Source organism: Agelaius phoeniceus, chromosome 1 (genome assembly GCF_051311805.1).
Source record: "Agelaius phoeniceus isolate bAgePho1 chromosome 1, bAgePho1.hap1, whole genome shotgun sequence".
Classification (NCBI taxonomy): domain Eukaryota; kingdom Metazoa; phylum Chordata; class Aves; order Passeriformes; family Icteridae; genus Agelaius; species Agelaius phoeniceus.
This window is the reverse complement of record NC_135265.1, coordinates 114,491,074-114,504,905: the sequence shown is the minus strand read 5'-3', so window position 1 is coordinate 114,504,905 and position 13,832 is coordinate 114,491,074. Positions and strand designations below refer to the sequence as shown.

At 39.8% G+C, this 13,832-nt stretch overlaps 1 protein-coding gene across 4 annotated transcripts in view; it reads right to left on the bottom strand.

The window, feature by feature from the left end:
- Positions 1-13,832, bottom strand: part of RGS20 (regulator of G protein signaling 20) — a 39,305-nt gene that overhangs the window by 5,854 nt on the left and 19,619 nt on the right. For all 4 annotated transcript variants that reach the window (XM_077185611.1, XM_077185599.1, XM_077185606.1 and 1 more), the window contains exons 2-4: positions 5,821-5,969; positions 1,724-1,810; positions 638-872 (exon numbers count right to left, since the gene is read on the bottom strand). In XM_077185611.1, the coding sequence (XP_077041726.1) occupies positions 638-872; positions 1,724-1,810; positions 5,821-5,969 (471 nt within the window). The remainder of the gene's footprint in view (positions 1-637; positions 873-1,723; positions 1,811-5,820; positions 5,970-13,832) is intronic.

The window sequence follows — 13,832 nt, the reverse complement described above, 5'->3', positions numbered from 1 at the left end:
AAACAGCATTTCTATAAGTACAGAAGTATAGTTGGCACAAAAAAAAAATTAAATTGCAATTTTGCAAGGATGTTGAAAGGGGTCAAATTCTAGCCTGCTTGGCAGAATTATATTAAAACTGTACTGAGGTGCCTTTGAAACTTGACATATTTGCTAACAGCAAAATAGTTTTGAAAATTTTTGGGGAAGTAATTGTGTTTGTTCTATGCCATATTTTGTCAGCTGCTTTGTGAGAAATTTGTCTTTGAAAATGACACTTTATTTGTGGTTACTGTGCTTTTGGAGAAACGTATACACCCTCTTCCGAGTGCAACGAGAAAAGGAACTGATTTGTCCAACAAATAAAATTTGATTTGGGCAAGGATAATGTGATCAGCCATATATTTGCGCCTCAAACTAAAAATTCTGCATCAGCATGCCAGGCTAGCATAAGAAGAGCTTCCTTACAACCAGTGAAAGTAGTTTTGACCATCTCACTTCAATGGTGGGTGCCTTCTTCCCCTAAATATCTACTTGATGGCAGTGGAATGTGGAGGGCGGGGGGAAATTCTCCCTAAGCATTGCTGTAGCTTTAAACACATGTTAGAACTAACTGTGCAAAGAAACATCAAAGAATGTATTAAGGAAAGCAATATACCTCCTTTGGAGAGAGGATAGAAATATAATCTTCATAAATTAGTCTTGCTTTTTCTTCAATGACACTTTTGTTGGATTCTTGTTTTAGTTCCTCACAGGCCATCCAGAAAAGCATGTTTTCCTCGCTGAATTCTGTTCGCAGAAATTCACGAAAAGCATTTCTGCCAGCTGGAGTAAGCATCAACTTATCAAATGATTGAGCCCAGGCATTTACTTCTTCAAGAGTGGGAGCAGGGCTTAAGGAGGAAGAAGAGCAAAAGGAGAGAAACAAATGATTGTTACTCAAGCTGCTTGCAGCTGGCAGGAGGCATCTGCCATCACAATGGAACAAAATTGTGAGGTTCATGGGGTTCTGATTCCTCATTGCAGCCACCCAAGTGCAAACTCGTGTAAACACATTTATAAGATGTTTTTTGAAAGTGTGCTTACCAAAGGCTCTGATGCAGGTGATTGCCTCTGCTTTGATGCAGAAATTGCAGTTTAGTGCTCAGAGTAATTGCAACAAAGAAGTACCCGTGTAACAGCTAGACATTTTTTCTATCCCTAATATTCCTTGTTAAATTATGGTTAAAAATTGAATGAAAATACATATAAAGAAGCAATGATTCAAACCCTTTGAAAGGTACCCACCTGTATGTTACCATTTTGCAGGTGCTTTTACCTGTTTGGGCATTTCTGAAGAAACTGTTGCCTGACTTTTGGGAGGATTTAAGCTCCAATTTATTATTTTTGTTAGGCTGAACACTGTTGGTTAAACTCATTGCATAGTCGCTGGGTGGGAACAGGGTGTATTTTTAAATTTACCCTATTTCAGGAAAAAGGGTAAAATTTCAGTTTACAATGCTGGTTTTAATTTGTCATGGGAGTGGGGATGTGCTTACATGCTGCATATAAATGAAGTAAAATATTATAGATCAGACCTTTGGTTCATTAGGAGGTAAAAAAAACAGGTGACTTGCAGATTGGGTGTAAATGACAAGTAGATAATAGTTATTTTCATATGTCAGGTAAACTATTGCAATTACTTAGTATGGCTTGTTGGGTTTGTTTCATTTTAGCTTGACAGAACACTTAATAAAGACCATACCTTTCCTCACAGTTTGGAATACCCTCTGCTTGGAGTTCATGAGATGTTCTCCTTGCTCTCTCTTCTTCTTGATTTCTAACAGTAAGACTGAAAAATAGCAAAGTTTCAGTCAACTTTAATGACTGAACATACACTAGACACTTTTCCTTCTCTACTAAAAGAAAAAATTCTGAAAGGACAGAAGCTAATGATAGGCACATTACCCACAGTTACATTCTGACCTTATTTTTACAATTGTATAAAACTTGAGTGTAGCTGAAAGCTGTTTAGTATTCTATAATACAGATTTTCTACAGAAGGAGCATAGTTCCATAAAATATCTCAAGTTGAAGGGATTCATAAGGATTGTCAGGTCCAATTTTTTATATATATATATATATGCACACACAAGTGTGTATGGGATGCATACCCTTTGTCACATACCAAATCTATTCTCTGATTGTTTTTGTACTGTCTATACTCAGTGCAATGCTTTTACTTAGGCTGGGCCTGATGCACTGGTTTTATGTGAGTTAGGTTTCAAGGTAAGTGGGTTTGGATTTGTTTGTTTGCATTTTTTTTCTCCTCAGTTGTGATGAGGGCCAACACTCTGGTTTGGAATGGTGATACCATGAAAGGAAAGCCAGAGTTCAGAAGCAGGACACAGGATTTAAGTGAGCTAAAGACTTCTCTAGGTGGTTTTGGAAGGGTAAGCGCTTTCAGAGTTCAGATGTAGCTACAGCCAGATTGTGTGGTGATCGATTGCATCTTAGCAAATTGCTAATACATGTGTCAAAATGGGAGATCTGGAGCACGAAAAGCAGATCTATCATTGCTGAATATCATTTTGAGTATTTCTGAATGGAAACACTTGTTTGTAGCATTACAAAAACAAAGTTTGCTGTAGTCACTAGTGATCGCTGAAAGTTTTTGATGTCCTGTAGCTGTGAACTCCTGCCTCTTTCATCAAATGTTAGTTAAGATAGCTCTAGTTCTTAAAAATTTCTTTTGTAGTTGTAGATGATTAATTTTCATTTGAAACTGGATTTGAAAATGGAAATTTTTTTGGGGGGAGTGGGGACTACATTCAGTTCATCCAGGCTATGGTAGCTTAGTGAGAAATGCATATGCATACACACATGCTATCATATAATCTGTAAAGCTGCTTAAAATATGTCAAGAAGAAAAGGTCCCAATGTTTTTTATATTTTATATTGCCTGTTATTTATATGAAATGGGCCCTCCAGCTGAAACAAGGCAACACAGTTGCTATAACTTCTAGGGAAATACCAAACTTAATTTCTTCATTTGTATCTTACCTTTCTTTCATGCTAATGTTCTAAGTTTTGCTGCCTAATCTCTAAGAATCTCATTTATCTCTAGGAAGATTTTTGGTTAAACCAGTGGATTTTTCTGCCTGTTTTGCATTCTAAACTCTTGGCCAACTCTTATTTGCAGCCTTACTGTTTACTGGGCATTTCCTTCTCTGTCTTTGTCTACCGTTAGTCCATAATCTGCAGAGACCTACTTTTCTCTTTGCCACAGCAGTCCATGTGTTGAAGATATAGGAAAGCTTTTGTGTAGCTGAGATGGAGAGCAGATAGTGCAAACCCTTTTTTTCAGCAATATCTGAACCATATGTTCAAACCAATGAACTATGTCAACTTACCTTTAAAGAAAAAAAAGAGAAAAATGTAAGTAGTAATGCTTTTTTCTCTTAGGTTATATGGGTCTCAAGCCTTTACTACCCTTTTTGCCAGTGGTTCTGGCATTTTTTGAATATGTAAAGTGATATGTATTCTCACACACAGACAGGAAGTGATACTCTTGTCAGAACTATTTTTGGATTGAGGGGAACCAACAGATCCAATAGAAAGGAATACAGTCTTGTGGGATAATGCACAGAAAAGGAAAAAGACCAAAGAAATAACAAAAGCCTCCCTAAGAGAACATGCCATGCTTCAGAAAATTACTTACAGTCAGGCTCTTTCCCTAGAAATGTACAAGTAAACAATAAAGAGAGTAGTGCAATACTGTATCCTCTTGGGATCTGGAAGAGTAACAGGCTGGAGGTTTGGGTTTGACTGTAGGAGTGAACACAGGCTTTGAGCATCCAGCTGAGAGACTCATTTCAGTTCATTCTAAATCTACTATTAAGAATATGCTGAATATTGGATGTTCAGCAGCTCAGCAGCATGACTCATGGAGATTGTTATTTTTATTCCTATTCATAATCTTTCTGTTCCAAGAGCTTAGGCTATTTTGAGGAAATGGTCTATGAATGGGGAACATAAATAGCTTAATTACGGTTTGTTTTGCATTTCTTGCTACTAGAAAACAATTGTTTCAAAAAAAAATCAGAAATTATTTTAAAGCTGAAACAAGCTACTCTGTTTCTGAGCCTGTATTGGTTTCCCAGATGATTCTGAAATGCTAATAGGAATTTTAAGCATCATGAAATCTGGGTACTTTCACAAACCCTATTGAGTAAATTGCTTTCTTTGAATTGTTTGAATAGTGAGATACACAGAAAATGAACATCCTGAAAAATATCAGGTAGAATCACCAAAAAAAAAGTACTTTATCAACAATTTAAAAGGTAAAATGGAAATTTTATATACTATGATGTAGTATATAAATGTGTCTTATTTTTTCCTTTAATTGAAAATCATTTTTGTGTAGTGCAGCTCTGGACTGAGCCACTTGCAATTGCACTGGACAGCTGTTGAAATGGCATTGGAATTTGTGTGGGATGATTTAACGCACATGCAATAGGTCACAAACTGGTCCTGTACAGGCAGAGTCTTAATGTCTCTCTAAATTCTACCTTGGTTTACCTTTAAGCACCTGCTGAAAAGCTTGGTAGGATCAGAGCCAGAGTTCTTGGCATCTGACAAAAAAACCCAAACCTCCAAGCAGTCTTTTGTCCTTGCAAAATATTCACTATTTGCATTAGGGAGGGCAGAATGTTGTGTGTCTTGGCTTCTGATGAGCTGAGTACCAATAGCAAGGAAATTATCAGTCTGCTCTTCTCTGCCTTCTAATGGTATTCTCCAAAGAGAACAAGATGCTATGTGGGAAACAATATTAGTGGAATAGATTCCTAGCCTAGGCTGTAAGGTTATTTGTGACCACTTCCCATCACCTCAGTGCCAGGTTTGCTTGCTCTGAAGTGTTTATGTGGTAGACAGTGAATCTCTAAGAAGGATTTACTTGCTGTCAGAATTTTGGCTAAACTCTATGGCTGTTTAAGACTTTTTGTTTATTTGAATGCAAGTTCTACTCTTACCCATGAAGTAACATTTTGCCCTAACCAGATACAGGGCTTTTGAGTATGGGAAGATTTACTTCAATTTAGAATGAAATTGCTTGGATCTGGAGGGGCTGGTAAGAAAGTGAAGGTGAACACATTGTTAATTTAGGAATCAAGTGATTCCTCCTCTTTTGCTTTGATTGATAAATTCTCTTCCTTAACAGGAGTGGGACTTTTGTAGTGGTGGTTTTTCTGAATTTTTTTCTGCTTAGCTTCTCAACTTCAGCAAATACCCACAGTGTTTAAAGTTTCTGGTCCCAATGATTATCTTCATATGAGTTGCAGGTGCCATGAGTTTGCAATACTAATTAATGACAACAGATCCAGTTACCTTCAGGGGAAAAGAAGTGTGCTGGGCACCTGCTTATTCATTTTCTGACCTAAAAAGTCTTCCACCTTCTCCTAACTCCTTGTCAAGGCCCAAATCTAAAAATAAAGCTCTGACATATTCTGGCATTGCTTTCAGTTTTTAGTGGGAGCCTTGGTGAAGCTCAGTGCTGAGGTTAGCACAAAACAGACATTACATAATATTGACAAAAGGAGCAATAGAGATACTGTACAGATATTTCTTTTAAAATCTGTTATTTCAATGGCAGGAGAAAGAAGTGCTGTGCTCTACCACTAGACACAACCCTCTACACTGAAGTAGAGGGTTGTGTCTAGTGGTAGAGCACAGCAATTTCTTTGTGTCCCAGATCTGCAGAATTATACAATTTGTTTTCTTTGGCTTATGTTGTCCTGTGCAGGAGCTATGTGTCCCTTCCCTCCTATTCTGTTCCTTAGAGGCTTAAATGAGAGGGGTTACCATGAGCAGCTGCAGCAGCAGCACCAGCAAAAGCAGCAGGCATTGGAGCCTCGATTTCCTGTGCTGAGCTGAGCCTGTGCAGCACCTGGGCTCTCCGGGGTCGCAGCCATCTGCCGTTTGCGAATCTCCGTCCTCTCCGATCCCATGGGCTGCAAGCAACAAAGGAAGGGCCAAGTAAGAAACGTCTCTCTCTGTTTTCCTTTTTTGTTTGCTTTTAAAGTCTTACCCAGAAGTGCTGAAGGCCACAGCCTCAAGGGAACTGAAAAGCTAAATCACTGATTTTCCCCCATGGAAGTTCTAAGGTGTTGAATCCTTTGGAAGAGTCACTCATTTAAGTGCTGTGATGGAAGGCAAAGGGCTGATGAATTCTTCGCGTGCCTGGGAATGCAATGAGAGGGGAGTGTGATGCAGAGAACAAAAGGTACCAGTGAGGGATCTTGGAGAGCCAGAGCTCTTGGCACAGAGGTGTATCAGCCTAGGAGCTGAAAAGGGTTTCCTGAGGTTTTGACTTCAAGGCTATCCTAAGGATAGTGGTACAGAATAGAAGTAGTTAGGGCCTCTCTTTTCTTTCTTTCACCCGATTAGCCAACTCACAGGCTTCACAATGCTTGAGTGAGAACCTGAGCTCTCCTGAAAATCTGACCTTTGGTGAATATTGAGGATGCCTCAAACCTGCTGGTTCCCTTTGTAGCAAAGAGGGAAGGGCCAATGCTCATTTCTCCATTGAAAGTCTGACTGCCACCGTTTTTAAAAACTTTTGTCTCTGTGCATCTGTGAAGGTGAGGAGGAAACACAAAACTAGATGTTAATAATTACATGGTTTTCACTGAGCCCCCCAACTGAAGACAGCATGAAACAGTTTTTGGTGGATGCACTGGTTGGTTTTTTGCACAGTTGTAGGAAGCCTTCTTGGAGACTGCACTTTGCAGAGTGTGCAGATAAGTGGTGTTGATGAAATGACAAGTCCCTTTGAAGTTCCTGTTCATTTCTGACCTATCTCTGAGCTTCACATTTGCTCTACAGCACTTAATAGTGCTCTCCCTGTTATGCTGAAAGTTGTGCCATATGTAAGTGACAGATGTCTTTGAGAGATGAAATGCTAGCTTGTACAAAGATTAGTATGGCTTTCTTAATCTTATTTGTATTTGATTTTTGGATACATAGCTAGTCATCCTCCTGTGTCATGAGATCCCTTTGTGTGTAGGTTTGTTTCAGGTTGCTAAACCTTCTTTTGAGGCCATGACAATTGTAGGGGAATTAAGATTAGCTGCTACCACTTTTGAGGTCTTTTTTTTAATCTATAATATCAGACTTAAATCTAATGAGATAAATACTTGGGGGTTAGAAGCTGCTTTCCTTTCTAAAATGTTCATCCAGGTTTAGGAAATGCTGCTGTTTTAACTTGAGGGGGAATGTATGGATGGTGTCATGGACCCGACAGAAGTGTCAGGAGAAGAAAGAATGTTATTTTAGCAGAGTGCAGCATTACATTTTGCTGCACTTTGGCTACTGTGGTTTTTTCAATGTTGAATTTATTTCTGTCTTGTAGAGCTTAATAGTTTTTGTATTTGTGAGAACCACCCACTCTCCCAAGAGACAAATGCACGACACGGTAGCAGGAGATGCACCTGTGTAGCAGGAGGAATAAAATACAAGAACAACAATATAGATAGAAACTACAACCCATTTTAAAACTCTGAAGGCCCAGTCTGACAAGCAATGCCTAAATGACCAAAAATAGAAAGTCAGAAAAAATAACATAGCTTCCAACTGCCCCTCCCCAACCTTTCTTGTTTCGAAATGTGAAAGGATCACTGAAATGTAGAATGTATTTGTAGATTCAGATTTCTTCCTGTCAGCTGCAGATTCACATGAACGGAATGAATAAGTATTAATTTCCTTCTGGATACCTGTACTTTTTTAAATGGAGCATTTTCACATTTCAATTAGAGAGTGATAGCATATAAAACATTTTTGGAAGGATCATATATCTAACAATATGTCAGGCTGCTTTGGACAGTAAACTATTATTATTGATTAGAAAAATGTAACTTGGATTCAAACATGTGCTGTTTATATAGCCTAATACATCCATTCTTACTTCTGAGATAGTTTATGTTCACACATTCATATCTCTAATTCATATTAATAATGAGTTGGCCTGGGCTAAATACAATCCAGGGCCCCTGTAACAGGATGGCAAGGTAGAGAGCTGAGCAGTGGTGCAGGTTATTACAGAGTTGTAGAAACTCCTCTGGTGCACTTAATACTAAGTCCCATAGGACAAAACCGTGTCGGGCTGGTCAGGTGCACAGAACAAGCAATAAGTGATCTATCTCAGCACTGTTTACCTAACTTCAGAAGAACTTTATTTTATGTACATAGGATCTTTCTGATGCTTCTAATATATCCAGAATTTCACTGTAGGACATGGAAACTTTCCATCACACTTTGCTGCTTCTTGCTGTAACCACCAGAGCTGTGTAATGAGCCTTGCCAGGCAGTTGCTGGTTTGAGTTTTGCTGTGCGCAGGAATGGGCAGTAGATTTATCAATTAATCCAGTGAATGTTATTTGTAGGAATTAACAAAATTCCTTGCTCCTCTAGAGTACAGCCCACATTAGCAACAATTTAAGCAATTGCTTTATTGATTTTTGGATCTGTGGGAGTTGAGGTGGTTATTATTTTGCCTTTAGTAGACTTCAGGCTCCTTTGGGGCAAAAAAGAGAGGATATTTTTAGACCTCATAGTGAAAAGGTCTTCTATTCATGTAATTTTACAGTTGTTACTTTGGGACATCAGATTTCCAGACCACTCTGAAGGTGCTATGGGAATGAAAAAATTGTATGAGAACCCTCTGTACTGGGTGTTCTCTGCACTTTGAGACTGGAGTCTGCCTTCTCTGTCCCCACCATCTGGAGCAGCAATGTGCCTTGTTTGAAAATGGGTTAGAGAAGAAAACACAGAGGATTAGAAAACTGGAGATGGACTGCTAACCTGTACACATTTCCTGAGGAATCCAAAAATGCTTTTAGGCTACTGATGGAATGATGTAAGACACCTTTAACCAAAGGACTTCAACCCCTACCGTCTCATGCTCTGTTTATACTCAGAGTGGGTATGGTTTCAGCCAATTGCTGAGTATAACACAAACAGTCAGTAAGGTCTAATTTTGCTAATATTGAGTCACTGTGAGGAATCAAATCCTTGAGTGGGACAGTCAGTGTCAGTGTCTAGATGGCAAGAGGGGATTCTGTTGCACAGGTCCTCATAGTGGTGGTGTGGCTGGGTCACATGAGACTCTGGGACCTGCATTACTGCTCAGATCCTACACTTAGCTGTCTCACGTGCCTTGGGACCACTCTAGCACATGCATAATCCATCCCTAGTGGTTGTCTGGAGCTACAAAACATCTTTTACCTCCCTAAATTGTGTGCATGAGTCTATCCTGCATGATCATTTTTGCATCTGCAGGAAGTTTCTTCTGACTATGGACAAGTAACTAGTCACAAGTCTCCTCTGACTACCTGCAGTCTGTGCAGAATTGGGTTGATTTTGTAGCTTTGGAGTTTCTGGATATCCTTCTCCCTGGATATTAATCAGCACACTGGAACATAAAGAAACTTTTCCAGGCAGTGGGTCCTGCCTGGAGTAATCCACAGAACCATCCAAATTCCACATGAACAGTGCCAATAACTCAAATACTTAAATGAAAACAGGGAGTAGGTGTTGAGGTGATCAGCTTGTCTCCAGTTGGTTCATTGTTTCAAGTCAGTCTAAAGTAGCATCTCTGCAGATCCCTAGGTGCAGAGTTTCTGGATCTCCCAAGGAAAGAGATGTCCTTCTCTATATAATGATAACAAAAAATTGAGTCCATTATAAAATTGTCCCTAAAGAGCAATGAAACAAAAATAGAGGAAAATTAATGGCACATGTTCTTGCTTCTTATCCTGCTAGGTAGCATCTATGAATCATATAAAAATGTATGTGCTCATATTATTGAATGCTAATAAGTAATTTAAAAAAAAGTCCAAGGATCTAGGCAAGCTGCAGAGATGCTACTTTTGACAACAGTGACAAAACCACTGTATGCCTTAAGAGTAATGCTAAGGTGGTGAGATAAGAATGTCTGTCATAACTTTGGCGTAATTCCAAAGCATACCTATCTGACATTCAGATTATGAAGCATTTCTCCATGTAACCTTATAAACATGAAGGAGTGTAAAGGTCAGGAGTGAAAATTATTTCCCTGGTTAAAAACACCTCAGGTGATATTTGGCTTAGTTGTAACATTTATAGTATTTGCTAATTTCTCAGCAGAAGGGTGGGCTACCAAGAAAATAGCATTCCCAGAGGAGGAATATTTAAAATCTAAGCCACAAATGTCAATTTAAAAACCAAAACAAAACCTCAACCAAATTTTAAAAAAGCCCCAAACCCAGGAATACACAGAATATTGTAGACAAAACTTTATACTTTTATCCCCACTTTATGCTAAAACATAATGACGTTTTTTCAGCTCAGAGTGCAAAGATTCTATTACTTAAACTTAATTACTGAGACTTAATGTTTCCTCTTTGTATGCATTACCATCAGGCAGGTGTGCAAGCCTTTAGCTTGTTCTTGGGGCTGATTTGCATGGCCACAGCGTGAAGCTTCCCCAGTAACTCCACAGCCTGGGAAGCCCTGTGCTGGATCACTAGCTGACAGGCACTTGGAGTGAGGGCACAGATGTAGTCCAGTTACTTTTCAGAATATTTCAGGCCTGATCCAAACTCCACTAAAGCAATGAAAGCCACCTCTTGGTGTCAGCAAGCTTTGGGTGAGGTTACGTAGCTCTCACAGTTGCTGCTTTGAATTTGGATCCTCCCAGTGATGATAACCAGTGAGTTGGAAGAGATTCTGTTCTTATCTACTAATGTCATAAGAGGCTTGCAACTGGGGTCAAACTCCAAATAAATCTCTAAATCTATTTTTTAACAATTCAGATATATTTGGGGCTGCAACAAACTCCCACTGAAGCCTGTGGCAGTTCACTGTCAGCTGAAATATGAACAGGAAACTTGATGCTCATGCTTCTTCCTTTTCATTGACAAATGTGACAAGCAGGCTTTCTGCATTAAGCAGTGTGCTATTTTAGTCAGAAAAGAATTCTAATATATGTTAATGAACTCGCCCACACATATGCACATGCTTTAGGCATAGTTGTCAGCTTGCCCACTTAGTAGGTTAAGAGCAAGAGCTCCTGGAAGTTACCTTGTATTATTGGAGATTTGGCATATTGCAGTGGGGTGGCTGAAAAGGATGAGAGTTTGTGACTGCAAGACAGAGGTTAGCAGAAAAGAGAGTGGCAACGCATGGAATAAACCTCTCTTATTTACACAACTGCTGTGCCCAAGCCTGTTAAAGGCTTCAGTGGATAAAGTTGCAAGTAAAAGTGTTATCCTGTAACTAACAGCTCTGGGACACTTTCAAGTCAAATGTCCAGAAACTGAGTACCTTGGCTTGTTTTACTTAATTTATTTTTCCAGAGGAGCAGCAGCTCAGAGGAGCCAAGTTCATCTATCCAGCTTAAAGCATTGCTTTCCATTTCAAAAGGAATGGCTGAAAGGGTATCACACCCACACAGCAAGAGGTAAATGGTGCCTTGATCACGTCACCTGTCACAGGTATTTTTCTACCAATGCCTTAGATGTCTTCTGCTCCTCTTTCTTTAGTATTCAGTTCTGCCCAACTGGCCACCACGAGGCCACTCTCTGTAAAACCTTCCTGCACTAAAGTCTTTCTCTGAGTAAAATCTGACTTTTCTGTTAGAAACCAAGTTACTTGGGGCTTCAATGGGATTTTTGTGGGGGCTTTTTTTGTTTTTCAGACAGATGCCTATATCTCCTCTGGATAAAGAATTTCTTTAGTTTGGATTTTATCACAAGAGACTTCATGGAAAATGTTACTCTAACATGTATTTAGCAGGGTCACTGTCACTATTTCTCCTGTAATAAGGGAAAGACATTAAAGAATTCTTTACCAGTTGCATAGAAAAAGCAACAATAGCAATCTGTAGTTTCTGTCCAGCTGATTAAGTGGATGCTATGACAGTGGGGTAGTATGAATGTAAGTATGGATATAACTTCATCCCATGCTGAGTCCTTCACAAACTAGGTCACTGCAAACTGCAATTAAGTTAAATCAGTGTCAGGATCTTCTAGTCTGCACAGCACAAGCTGTCAGCATCCCTTGCCTTGTCTTCTGTGGCAGCTGGGGTCAGCCTCAGTGGATGTATGTCAGTCACACTGACTGATCAGTTCTCTTAGAAGAGAAACCAGCAAAAAACCCCACAGACTTCTCCAGTGCTGGGATTTTTACCACTGCTTCAACCCTGCTTTTGCTGGCTCTGATGTCAGAGAAAGCACCTGCTTCTAGTTATTTTTATGCAGCTTGTTTTAAGAAACAATAACATTTAAAAAAATCACTCCTCCTAATATTTTACAAACCTCTCTACTATGCAGTGAAGCTGGTGCCTGCTGCAGTTTACTCTGCTCACTCCCATTATCTCCTTCTGAGCGCTTGGTTGCATTGTGCTTAATTATGAATGGCCTCCAAAAAGCCCGTTTTACTGTACTATGAAGTGACTCATATCACACAGAAGCTCTGACAACTCGCACCGGGTACTGGAGGCACATGGCGCTGTGTTAGTCAGTGACTCATTTCACATTGTACTCGGCGCTGAGATCTGACTCACATCGAACTGTGTGAGAAGCTGACTGACATTGTGCTGGTCTGAAAGCTGGTTTGAATCGGGATGACTCACCCTGGAGTGCATTAAGCGGTGATTCACACACTGTTTCCTATTGATTCCGATTGTCGCGATTCACTTCGGATTGTACTACGCTGGCATCTGGCTGCTCTGCAGCGCAGGCACTGTGATAGCAACCCTCTGCCAGAGGAGCCCGGCTGTAGTGCCAGCCTGCAGCGTCAGCCAGGAGGAGCAGTACCAAAGTCAATTCAATGCTAAAGGAAGGTCAGTATTTGGCTTAGCACACATTCACTTTGACCATGACACTTCCTGGGCATCTTTGTTTAACCTGGCTTTGACAAGTTTTGAAAACAACAAGTGAGGAGTAATCAACCTCTGGCTAAGAGTCCTCTTACTTCTGAATGCCAGGAGATCTCCAGAGTACTTCCAAGACTTGCTGTCTCCTTTGTCAGTTTTCTTAGTGGCAAGGAGATGGGATGAATTTCTGTAAGTGAGTACTGATAGTTGCTTAAATGCTTCAACTTCATCAACATTTGACCTGAGCTCCAAGAGACACAGACACCCTACAGCCTGAAAACTCCTCCCCAGTACTTTAAGCTCAGTCCTCAGACATCACTAGTCAGTCTGTTCTAAGCAAGGGGTAGAGAGTGTATAACACCTTAGGTGATGCTTCCATGATTAAGTATTTGGGACCCAGAGTAAAGATATCAAAGTAAGTATTGATGAGAGGAGTAGATAAAAAAATAAAGAGGAAATCAAGTAATTGTTCTCTCACCTTTGAGCATTTTATAAAACACAGTGCTAGTTTTACACTCAGTTGGCTCTGAGTTTAGAGAGACACTCCTAATTTTAACATGACGTTCCTAATTTCAGGAACCACCACTAGGAATCTCCTACCGGATAATGATTCCGGTGTTCTGTTTAGTCAAACTGGTGTTTATTGCTTCTGGTCCTGTAATAGAGCAGTGGTGTAGCTACCTCCACAGCCCACAGCTCTGCAGAGCACTGGATTCGATGCTGACATTCTGTTTGTGCAACAGAGGTACAGGGAGACTCCTTGCCATTACATCCTAGCGACAAGCATCATATGAAAAGTTTTCATTTTACATTTTTCAACAGCAAAAATGAAATAATGGAACGGTTGCATAAAGTAAATTACACCGCTATTAAATTACTGTGGGTTCTTACTGGAGTCTACAAGGATAATCTTATTTCACTTTCTGTATTTGTGTCCGATTTTCATTACCTGCTTTTTCTT